Genomic DNA, 13,087 nt, shown 5'->3' with positions numbered 1-13,087 from the left:
GTGCTGTTATTCCAGCTTGCACTAAGCTTCACTGGAGCACACAGCAAGCCTGAGTCAGAAATGTTAGTTAGGAAACAGAGTAGTGTGTTGAAGTGGCAGGCAACTGGGAGTTCAGGTTCTTTTTTGCAGATGGAACGTAACATGCTGCAAAGCTGTAACCCAGTCTATGTTTTGTTTCCGCAATGTAGTGGAGTCACGAGCTATTTGAATCTACCAACAATTTTCGTAGTACTGTTTATTTGATAAAATGATGTGGGGCTTTTCATATCAATTTTATCACACAAAATTTGACACCAAATCAGAAAAAAAGTGGAGCAAATGTTCAAAGCTTGGTCAAAGAGGTAGGATTTTAAGGAACATCATAAAAACAAGTCAAAGAGGGTTATAGGTGCAGGCAAATAACAGAGTAGTCACTAATGATTAAACAATTCAAATCCAGGATGCTGAAGAGCTAAGAATTGCAGGAATCCAGATATTTTGCAAGCTTGTGGGGTTGGATGTGATTTCAGCAAGATAGTTCTGGTGATATACAGATCCAATATACCTTCGGAACATTTTGTTTACTGTTTTTTCACAAATTCTGCCAGATCTGCTGAATTTCTCCAGCACTCTTATTTATTTTACAGATTTACAGCATCTACAGTATTTACGTGTGTGTGTTTCTGTACAAAGTTAAAGATCACACAACACCAAGTTGTAGTCCAACAGGTTCATTTGGAAGCACTAGCTTTTGGAGCACTGCTCCTTCATCAGGTGGTTGTGGAGTACAAGATCATAAGACACAGAATCTATAGCAAAAGTTTAGTGTGATGTAATTGAAATTATATATTGAATTGTTGGATTGTTTAAGTCTCTCATCTTTTAGAATGAACATGTTGGTTTCAGTTCTTTCATATGTAAATTACAGAATTGTTTTAAAGTTACATTCTCAAATGAACTTTAACAATTGGTGTCATTTTGGCCCAGATAGTGCATTTAAGGTGTGAGCTGCCCTGTGTGAGACTGTCTGTGCCACAAGTCAGACTAATTCTAATCGTTTAAAAAAAACGGACTTACAGAATCTAACATGGATTCAGGCAGTTTTTGAGCAAATTAAAATGTAATTCTGCAAGTACAAATTCACCTCACAAACTTATATGTGTGAGTGTCTGTCTGCATGTGAGTGTCTGCGTGGTTGGGGGGGGGGGGGGGTTATGATTGTCAGTGAGACGTGTGTGACTATAAACGGATATAAGTCTGTGAGAGGGTGCATGTGTGCCTGTGGAAATGTATGTGGTTGTACACCCCGGCATCTTCAAATCATAAACTGCCTGTGACGGTCTACGGAATTCTGTTCAGACTGTAAGTTTGATTTCATTAAACACTTCTTTTCACTAGTACCTAGAGCCACGACGTGAGACCGTGACTAAACAACGTTCGACCTATTCCACCAACTGTCACCGAGATATTGTGCGCTGCCCCGTTACTATAGTGTTGCTGTGTCGCAGACGTCACTTCCTGGATTTTGAACACAGTTCCGCGGTGTCTGATTGGCTGGATGGTCTTCAAAGTGGGGTGGGTGGTGAAGCTATAGCCGTCGCGACGTCACAATTGTCCGCGGTGATGGCCGAGTCTGGCCGTGAGGAAAGCGGTTGGAACGGCACGGGTCATGGAATCCGAGGTTCGGGCTCGAGCCCGGCCTCAAGCCGCCACGAGAAGAGTCTCGGGCTCCTTACCACACGATTCGTGTCGTTGCTGCAGGAGGCCAAGGACGGTGTGCTGGACCTCAAGCAGGTCAGGCCAGGCCAGGGGAGGGAGCACATGTGTGAAAATAACCTGCGAGGCAGCACCTGCTGCTGACCAGTCCAACAGTTTCCTCACTATTCATGAAGCACAGTCTTCACACGTTTTACTTCATCCTTGCTGGTTCACATTTAGCGGAGCTGGAGGCTCCCCAAAACCGAGTCATTTGTGACACAGGCAGTCTCTATGCAACCATGTACAATGTTTTCTTTAATTTTCAAGTTGGAGCTGTGTTGTTTTATAAACCAGGGAATGATCGTTCTCAAACTTATAAAATATTTTGTGCTGATTCTGGAATGGGTTACTAAGCTGATTCATTACCAAACGTACATTAGGCAACTGTTTCAAGACCAAGTACTAGTTATATATTATTAATCGACCTGTTGAGACATGTCGGTGTCTGTTTCGACACAGCTCTCGAACAGTTGGAACTTGAACCCAGAGGCAGGGGCACTACCACTTGCACCACAAAAGACCACAAAGAGCAATTTTATAATGCTTTAACAATGGCTTACTATTAAAATTGGATGACCAGTCGAAGATATTAAAGAAGGGTGACCTAAAGTTTGTGTAGTGCTTTATTTAAAATTATGGACACTAGTATATAATGAAAGGAGGATGAAATCCAAGAATGAAAAGTTTGTTATTGTGGATGGGGTCTTTGTAACACTCTCAAAGAAGTTGCATTTAAGAGGGGTAAAACAGAGAAATTTAAATTCTGTTATTTTAAAATCCTGAGCATTGGCAGCTGCTTACCTCTTTTGGCTCACTCATGTATAAAGAGTCTGTGAAATTGCCTGGAGTATGAAATTTTTAAATGAAGGGCTAATCCGGAAAACATTGTGATATTTACATTTAGTGTTCACAAAGGGGCAGATCAAGTTTTTCAAAGTAGATAGGCTGATGTTGGACACAAAGTGGGTAATCCAGTAGCAGTGGAAGCTTTTTTTTCAACTTTTTTTAATGGTTACGATTGAAGTCACTTGGGCTGCTGAAATTGTCAGCGGTCATGTCCACCCAAGATAGAGGTAGGCAAGAGTTGCAATCACAATAGGATAGAAGATAAACATAGCAAATTTATAGTGGGGCCAAAGGTGAGATCAGTGTTCCCAGTTTTCATTTGGAGGGAATTGCTGTTCATCGAAGACTGAGTGTTAGACTATACAGAGAGAGATGGTGAATAGGAGGTCAAATTGTATTTGGAGTGAAAGTGATCCCATGCCTGTGGATTATGTCACCAAAAGGATGGTACCACAGAAAACGAAGCTGCAGATTGATTTTGAGAAGGTACAGCATTGACTTGAGTTGAAATGAGAGCTGTTAGGATTGATAGTTATGATATGATTCCATATATAGGTGTAGAATCTTAATGAGGACAGTTTCACCAAGATTGATGGCAGAGCAGGTTAATGGATAGTGTGGCCAATTGTAATGAAATTTGCAAAGACACGGGAGGAGTGATGAATTATGTTCACAATAAAGGAACGTCTCTCAGTTCTGATTAACATTTGTATTTCAACCAACACTATGAACAATACATTATCTACTCATTTATCTCTTTAAATGAAACCTGTTGCATGCAGGTTAACTCCCACATAAATTGAAATGAAGTGCTTTTCAGCTAAGTTTGTGTTTTGTTTAAATTGAAATATTTTTCAGTCCTGATTATTTTGTAGTTAATCTTGTATTACATTCTCTACTTAAATCTGCATCCTTTTTTAGACCAACATTTCAATGGCTTCTCATCGGGATCATCTGAAATGTCTGTCTATGATTTATTTTAGAAGATGAATGAACTTAATTTATATTTTTTGAAAGTCTGGTAAAGTGATTCTAGAATTAATACTGGGGTTTCGGATTTTAGACAGAATTGTCATGTTTGATTTCCTGTGATTTTTTTTTGTTTACTGGTGATTTTTGTCATTAACAGTCCCTTTAAAAACTGTAAATCGAAGTGCCAATTTTATTAAACTCTTGTCTGCATGAACAAAGCAGAAGAAAATTAAGTAGAACCTTAATTACTTGGAACTTTAACTTACATTGAAAATATGTGAATGTATTTGGGAGGACTATAACTCTTAAGATCAGCACTGTTCATCCTAAAGAAACAAATTGCATTTTCATAGTGACTTCAGTGAACCACATTCTTGATGAAGGGTTTATGCCGGAAATGTTGACTCTCCTGCTCCTTGGATGCTGCCTGACCTGCTGTGCTTTTCCAGCACCACACTTTTGACTATGATGTCCCAGACAATTTACAGCCAAATATTTTTGAAGTATAATTGCTTTATGTAGGCATAAAATAAAGTATGACTAGCTTTGCTGCAGCTCTCATAGGGTTGAAATAATGATGGGAGGAGACTCAGCAGCCAGTCTGTACAAAGCAAGCTCTCCAAACAACCGTGTGAAAATGACAAATATTTTTTAGTGATGCTGACGAAGCAATAAATATTGGCTTCAACATGAGGGGCAACTATCAATTTAAATTCCTTCCCCATGTCATAATTAAAATCAACCTGCATTAACACTTCTAAATGTGCTGAATCAAAATAATCTTCTGTGAAATAATAAACCCTCAGATCTAGAATGTTTTATTATGAATGCTGGACTGTAGAATGCTAAAAGGGGCTGTTAGCAACACATTATACACATCCATTCCTCCTTCAAGATGAAAGTCTGCTGGAAAAAGTATTTAGGACTCTTTAAAAGAGCATTGCTAAAGTTATAGATTTTCCTTGGGGGATGATGGCAAGATAATTAATTTCAGAATAGAAAAGATCTTCCAATCAAAATTTCAAGGATAAAACAATGACATGGTACATAAAGGACCACTACCCTCCTCCACTGAGAATAATGTTTTGTATCTTTCTCAACCATATGAGAGACTGGACAAAACAGCACTCCCTCGCTACAGTACACATCTGACGATCAATATTTTGTGCTCAAGTCTTTGGAGTTGACCTTCTGCCTATGATAGTGCTATCCACTGAGCTTCAGTTGAAACTGCAATTGCTGATCTTATTAGTTTTTTATAATTTCTGAAATATTGTTGCTTCCCAATCCCATCCTGTTCTCCCGAGTCAGAGACCAGCCTGTTACTTTTTGTACAATTTTTTGTTCTGCTTGAAATTTTCATTGGAGGATCTTTTCTATTCTGATATGAATTATCTTGCCATCTTCCCTTGCAAAAAACAAATACCTTAGTAATACTTTTTTTAAAAAATGCTGATATTTTTTCCAGTAGATCTTCACCTTGAAGGTGGAATGGATTTGTGTAATGCAATGCCAACAGTCTCTTTTGGCATTCTACAGCCCAGCTTTCAAAATAAAAACATTCTAGATTTGAAGATTTATTATTTTACAGGAGACTATTTTGATTCAGCTCTTTAGAAGTGTTGATGCAGATTGGTTTTGAGTTGTACGTGACCAGGAGAAAGAATTTAAATTAATTTTGTGAACTAACTATTTTTCAACCTTTTCTTGTGCCCTAAGAAAATGATATCAACAACCTTGGCTTTGCTTGTTGAAGCACCTATCTCAAATATCTCCACAATAAAGACATCCTTATCATTCTTGTACATGATATGCTTTTAGAATTGTGGGGACTGCAATTTTATTCCGGAAGGTGTGCAGAATCTTGCTTTCCTCTCCACAGGTACTACCTGACCTACTGAGTATTTCCAGTATTTTCTGTTTATATTTCTTAGTTTGTGCTACTCTCACTTCCATGTCTATTTTCTTATTGTACAATTCCTTTAAGAAGAGAATATGAACTCTAGACATCTACCAGTTATTCCCAAGCACACTAAAGTTATGCTATGTTATGAGCATCTTGCCAAATGAATCATGAATCTGATATTTATTTTTCATGTACTTAGAAACCCTATTACAAATCAAAATAGAACTTAACATTTTAGTAAAAATAAATGTATTCAGTGTTTTCTTGCTTTTTATCAACAGGCTGCTGACACACTTGCAGTGAGACAGAAAAGAAGAATCTATGATATCACCAATGTATTGGAAGGAATTGGATTAATCGAAAAGAAATCAAAAAATAGTATCCAGTGGAAGTAGGTTAAAGTAACACCATTATTTTATAGATGCGTATGTATGCACTTAAACTCTGAAATTATAATGAAGTCTACAGATATAAAAAGCCTGCAAAGGAGCAAACAATGAGAAGCAAAGGACCAGATTTCAGGAAATATCAATGTTGTGAAATGTGCAGACACATTGCAGATTAAATTTAATGCAAAAAGCATAACGGTCATTTTTGATCGAGAAATGTGAGGCAATATCAATGGTAGAATTTTAAAGAGCAGAGAATGCTGGACGTTCACATTCATATATCTTCAAAGACTTTATACATTTAAAAAATGGTATAGAATGGAAGGCAATAGAAGGAGAGATATATCTTGTAGAAGTGAGGAATTGTATTCAACCTTGATTTATTACTGTTTAAGACTCTGCTGGAGTATAATGGCCAATTGTGGACAATCCACTTGAGCAACGTGTGAAGACCCTGGAGAGGGTGCAGTGAGGGGTTTTACGAGAATCATACCACCGCTTGGTATGGGAGAGGGGGGGATTCAGTTTTTAAGACAGCAGCAATGCTGGAATTGTTTTTTACGGTGTAACAGTGAAAAGAAGTAGTCAAAATTATGAAGGATTTTGATAAAATAAGTAAGGAAACACTCCTTCCATTGGAAGAAGGGCTGTTATCAGAAGACACAGATTTAAGATAATTGGTAGAAGAACCACATGGATTGAGAATTTGTGAAATTCCAACAATACTTAGAAGCACAGCAATGGCCATCGTAAATCGGCCCTCTAAATTGGCACCATTTCACCACCTTCAACATTTACTCTCTCCACCACTGAGGCAGTAGTACCAAATATGCTTTACAAGGAATACTGCAGCAAAGCTTCTTCGACAGCACTTTCCATTCCTCTGACTCTAATACCTATAAGGGTAGCAAATAAATGTGAGTGTCACCACCTGCAAATTTTCCTCCAAATTATGCAAAACCATAAGCCCGTAAGGTATAGGATCGAGTCTGCTCCACCATTTCATCAAATGGTGATCTATTTGTCAAACAATTCTCCTGCCCTCTCCCCATTGATCCCCTTACTAATCAAGGGCCCAACTATCCTGTCTTAACTACACTCAATGACTTGGACTTCACAACCTTCTTATGCAGTAGGTTACACAGATTCACCACCCTCTGGCCAAAGAGGTTCGTCCTCATCTCTGTTCTAAATAGTAATCTGTTTACTCCAAGGTTGTGCCTTTGGATCCTAGTGGAAATATCTTCTCTATGTCTGCTGTATCCAGGCATCTCAGTATTCTGTAAATTTCAATAAAATTGCTCCCTTGTCCTTGTAAACTCCATTGAGTACTAACTTGGAGTCCTCAACCGCTCCTTATATAACAAGCCCTTCATTCTCAGGACCATTCTTGAGAACTTCTTCTGGACCCTCTCCCAAGATTAGCCCATCCTTAGATACAGTATCCTAAACTACTCTCAATATTCCAAAGGCAGTCTGACCAGAGCCTTATGCAGTCTTAACAGCATATCCCTTTTCTTGTATCCTAGACCTTTTGAAATGTGTGCCAACATTGTATTTGCCTTTCTAACTGCCAAATGAACCTGCATGTTAACCTTAAGAGAATCCTGAACTAGGACTCCCAAGCTCCTTTGTGCTTCAGATTTCCAATGCCTGTCCGTATTTCTCTATTCTTCCTTTCACTTTCCCACATTGTATTCCATTTGCCACTTCTTTGTTCACTGTCCTAGTCTAATCAAGTCCTTTTGCGGACTACCTGCTTTCTTAACACTATCTGTCCATCCACTTTGTACAACACATTCTGACTTGGAAATATATTGCTAGTCCTTTACTGTCACTGGGTCAAAATCCTGGAACTCCTGAGCAGTAATGTGGATTTATCTGCATCACATGGACTGCAGCAATTCAAGAAAGTGACTTTCTACCATCACCTTGAAAGGAAATGAGGGATGCGCAATAAATGGTGCCCTTGCCAGCAACACCTGCATCCCATGATAAAATGTTTTAAAAATAGTGATTTTTTTGCCAGATCGGTGCCTGGGGAAATGGCAGAAACATTCAATAATACATTTCAAAAAACAATTAGAAATACAATCAAAGAGAAACAAAAATGCTGAGTGACGGGAAAACAGCAACCAAGTAGCACTGGATCACTCTTCTGAAGAGTTGGCACAGTCACAGTGCCATGGCCACCTTCTATGTTATGTAATTATGTTTATTTGTTGGTACATAATATAACATTACACACTTGCAGATGCATAACTTAATATTTCTGCCCTGCCTATACTTTGCCTCTTGCTCAATTCTATATCTTCTCAACTCCAACACCAAGATGAGCACTGTATTCCACAGCATCCATGTATCTGAGTCCTATAAAAGTTCCATCTCAAATGATGACATCTTCTGCTACTCAGGCCTTGTGCACCAATCAGTTTTTGTTCTCTTTCTGCTCTGTCTCTGTCAAGTAATCTCTGCAGCACAGAAACTTGTGGCTATTTCACTAAGATTTCCGATTTGTGCTTTAAGTCAGTTCTTATCGACAAATGTAATTGTACTTTTCTCATGGAGGTTGGTGTCTCAAGAAATGCTAATCTGTTATTGTGTCTCAACTTTCTGGTCACATCTCTACTGTTACAAGTCATGCCCACTGCTCTCAGATTTCTAGGCCACTCTCCTAGTACTTTTAAATCCCATAGCTACTCCTCCTACAACTACCTGCTCCAGTACTGATGCATACTTTCATGCTTTTTGGAAAAAAGTGTTTCTTTGCCAAAATATACATACAATTTAAGTAAATAAATGAATTAATGTTAAGGCTGTTAATCTTATAGTAGATGTTTTCAGTTTCAATTTTATGTTATTTCATTAAGTATATAATACACTGAAATTAAAATGCAGTTACCTTTGTTTAATTACAATAATTGGTGGTCCTGATAATTTTGTTACTATATTCTTACAAATTTAGCTATAGATACTTTAGCGCGTTTACCGGAATCAGTAACATTTGCAACTAGTGAGTGTCTGTTTTTATGGAAGTTGACTCTTTAATGGAACTTTGGGTTGTAACTGAATTGGTCATTGAGACCCTCAGATATCTATCTTTTTGCATGCATGTTTCTTCAGATGGTATGCTGAGTTCACACTAGGTGAAGTAAGGCTTGATTCAATTTACTAAACCGTTATATTTCACAATAAAGTAAATGTGTTGAGCAGCAGTTATGATTAGATCCTCTTAAATTAGCACAACCCTTCATGTAATATAATAATGAATGTGCTATACTACTTTTTCCCTTCAGTGATTATCTTAAACAGGATAAATTCTGCACTTTTTTTGTTACTATGCAGGCCAAAATATCCAGGATCCTTCCTGGGTCATTTTACTGCTTGCCTGTCATCTCCTCGATCAAGCTGTTAAAAAGCCTGACTCCTGTATTATGTTTTGGTCAAATTCTCTCAAAAGTGTAGAACCCAACAGCAAGCTTTGCATTGACTGCTGCCCACATTAAGTTAATAGGATTGTAATTACAGTCAATGTATCAGCATCTGTTAGAATCTTTGGTTAACTGCTTGTTTCCTAAGTGCTGGTTATTAGACCCCATCTGAAATTAATGCATATAGTATCAGTCCTGTTGCCCTATGAATTTATTCCTTTGAGTAAATTCATAGGGCAACAGGACTGATTAATACAGTCAAGAAATTAATACAGTCAAGGTCCTAATGTGCCAACGTAGTCTGAATTCTTTATATAAAAAGGTAACTTGACTGTAATAGCACATCCTCCAGCTTGCCAGTAGCAAGGCAGTTCCTTTCATCAATGTCTGTTCATGTGGTGTGGAAGCTGTTGGAGAAAATACTGAGCGACAGGATTTATTCAGATTTGGAAGCAGATGGGCTTGTTAATGATAGGCAACATGACTTTGTGCAGGATAGGTCATGTCTCACAAACCCAACTGAGTGTTTTCTGGTGGATTATATAGATTCTAGTAAGGCGTTTGATAAGGTACTTCATGGCAGCCTGGTACAAAGGGTAGAGTCTTTTCGGCATCCAAGGTGTGCTGACTAAATGGATACAGAACTGGTTTGGCCACAGAAGACAGAGAGTAGTGATGGAAGGCTGCTTTTCAGAATGGAGATCAGTCACTAGTGGTGTTCCACAAATATCAGTGCTTGGATCTTTGTTGTTTGTAATGTATATAAATGATCTGGAGGAAAATGTATATGGTTTGATCCGGAAGTATGTGGATGACACCAAAAGTGACAGATTTGGAGACAGTGAGGAGGATTGTCAAAGGATATACAGAGAAACCTTGATTATCTGGCATTCGGTTATCCGAATATCGGATTATCCGGCAACGTGGCAAGTTCCCGATGCTCAGCAAAACTATGTTATCCGCATTCAATTATCCCGAATTCAATTAACCGAACAAAATGCTCCACACCCGTGGCCTTCAGATAATCGAGCTTCCTCTATAAAGCTAAAGTTTTATATAGCTGTTTCATAATTTGCCAGCTATTATATTTGATACCAAGGCCAGTGAAGACAAGTGTGTTGTATGCCTTCTTGGCCACCATATCCACCTGGTTTGCCAGTTTCAAAGATCTGTGGACCTGTACACCCGATCTCTCTATGTCAATGCTCCTAAGGGTTCTGCCATTTATTGTATAATTCGCACCTGAATTTGATCTTCCAGAATGGATTTTATTTGTCCAGATTAAACTCCATCTGCCATTTCTTTGCCCAAATCTGCAATCTATCTCTCTTCCATTGAATAGCCCATCCTTAATTACCATTGAGAGAATGCTGAGCCACCTTCTTGAATTGCTGTGGTCCACATGATTCAGGAACATACTCAAATCTGTTAGGAAAGGCATTCTTGGATTTGAATTTGAGGGTTACAGTTAAAGAATGGCAATTAAGCAAGGATGTTATGTAGCATGGCGAGGGGAGGGTGCATAGTTGCATGTAATATTGTTGCTGTGTATCTGCTATCTTTGACTTTCTAGGTGGTTGAGGTTGTGATTTTGAAAGATCCTTTTGAAATAATCTTGGTGAGTTGCTGCAATGTATCTTTTAAATGGTACACATTGTGATTATTGTACATCAGTGGTGGAGGGAATGAAAATAGAACATGGTTAATAGAGTACCAATCTAGTGGGCTGCTTTGTCCATAGTGGTGTTGAACCGCTTGAGTGTTATTAAAACTGCACTCATCCAGGAAAGTGGAGAGCATTCCAACGACTCCTGAATCATGCCTTGTCAATGGTGAATATGCACTAGGGAGTCAGGAGGTGAGTTACTGTGAAATCCCAGATTCTGACCTGCTCTTGTAGCTGCAGTTTTTATTTGGCTGGTCCAGTTCAGATTTTGTGGTCAATAACGATGCCACAATGTTAATTCTGGGAGATTCAGTGATGGCAGTACCATTGAATGACAAGGGATGAAAGTTAGATTCTCTCCAATAGAGATGGTCATCTGACATTTGTATGAAGAAACTGTTACTTGCCATTTATCAGTATAAGCCTGAATGTTGCCTAGATCTTGTTTCTCTTGGAAACCCACTGCTTCAGTATATGAGGAGTCCAGAATAATGAACATTTCCAAATGGGACCTCATTAGCAGCTGAATATGATTGGACCCTGAGAAACTCCTGCGGAGATGTCCAGGGGCTAAGATGATGGTCCTTTACTAACCACGTCTATCTCTTTTTTTGTGCTAGGTGGGACTCGAACCAATAGAGAGTTTTCTTCTTGTTTCCAATTGCTGTTGATTTTGCTAGGGATTTTTCATGCCACACATGGCCAAATGGTATTTTGCTGTCAAAGCTTTTGTTCATGTTTGGACCAAAAATGTAATGAGGTTAGGAGCTGACTGGCACTGGTGGAACCTAGACTGTGCACCAGCATGCAGATTTTGCTGAGCACATTTAATAACTCTACCAAAGTTTCCTTCCATCATTGAGAGTAGATTAATGCAGTAGTACATGGCCAGTTTAGACCTATCCTTTTTTGATGTGGACAGGAGTAACTTGAACAATTTCCCACATTGGTAGGTTGATGTCAATGTTGTAATTGTACTGGAACAGTTTGGTTAGGGACATTGCTCATTCTGGGGCAGTACTATTACTAGAATATTGGCCGAATCCATAGCCATTACAGTTTCCAGTTCTTTCTGCTATTTTTTGATATCACATGGAGTGAATCACTGAAAACTGACATTTGTGATGCTGGGGACCTCAGAAGGAGTCAGATTTAGATCAGCCACTCTGGCTAAAGATGATTGCAAATTATTTCGCCTTGCATTTTGTGTTGATGTTCAGTCTGCATGATGCTGCTCATTGTGTGCTGTCTTTTGCACTTCTTGTATATACAATGGAATCTGGACAATAACGTGCTGAATTTTGACTGAGACATTGTGTAGAATAAAAATTTATTTTAGTATTAGAATGTCAAAAGCTATTTGAAAATGTAAAGTTATTTTTTGTCATTCATGTAGGAACAGAAAATGCTGGAGAAGCTCTGGTCTGGCCTGGCAGCATCTGTAGAGAGAAAAGCAGAGTTAAAGTTTCAAGTCCAATGATTCTTCTTCAGACTTGGGAAAGAATGGAACCCTGTTTTGAAGGAGAATCATTATGCTGGGAACATTAACTCCTGTTTCTCCACAGATGCTGCCAGACCTGCTCATTTGCTCTGTTTTTATTGCAGATTTCCAGCATCCAAAGTACTTTTGCTTTTAATTGATCCAGCAAATAATGTTGTCCTCCAATATATAAATGTTGTAAAATTACTTCCCTACTTCACATTAGGCACATGTAACTTATGTTTCTTTTAATAGGGGTGTTGGTCCAGGATGCAACACTAAAGAAATCCTAGATCGATTGAGGTACCTAAAGGCAGAGATTGAAGAACTGGAAATGAAGGAGAAAGAACTTGATCAACAGAAGATATGGCTACAGCAAAGTATTGAAAATATAACTGACAATACACACAATAATAGATATCCTTTCTAGTTACAGAAAATAGTGTGCCTTTTGCATGATGTCAGCTTTCAAAGACATGTAATTTTAAATGCCACATACTCATATCTTTAAGTATTCCTCACTGCTGTTCCAGGGACATTGAGCTAAGGGGCATGGTCACATCAAATTTCTGATTTAGAGAGGCAACATAGGTGTGATTGAATACCAATTCATACTTGTAATCACCTATAAATTGTAAATCTGTGATCTGAAGCAAATTG

General features: G+C 38.4%; 1 protein-coding gene across 1 annotated transcript; it reads left to right on the top strand.

Annotated features, from left to right (window-relative positions):
• Positions 1 to 1,531: 1,531 nt before the first annotated feature.
• On the top strand, positions 1,532 to 12,872 carry LOC122549025 (transcription factor E2F5-like). Its single transcript, XM_043688157.1, has 3 exons — positions 1,532 to 1,773; positions 5,743 to 5,852; positions 12,683 to 12,872. Exons 1-3 carry the CDS (start codon positions 1,603 to 1,605, stop codon positions 12,855 to 12,857), a joined length of 456 nt encoding a protein of 151 aa, XP_043544092.1. The 5' UTR covers positions 1,532 to 1,602; the 3' UTR covers positions 12,858 to 12,872.
• Positions 12,873 to 13,087: the final 215 nt, after the last annotated feature.

Source organism: Chiloscyllium plagiosum, chromosome 4 (genome assembly GCF_004010195.1).
Source record: "Chiloscyllium plagiosum isolate BGI_BamShark_2017 chromosome 4, ASM401019v2, whole genome shotgun sequence".
Lineage (NCBI taxonomy): Eukaryota > Metazoa > Chordata > Chondrichthyes > Orectolobiformes > Hemiscylliidae > Chiloscyllium > Chiloscyllium plagiosum.
This window is presented reverse-complemented; position numbering and strand designations above follow the sequence as displayed.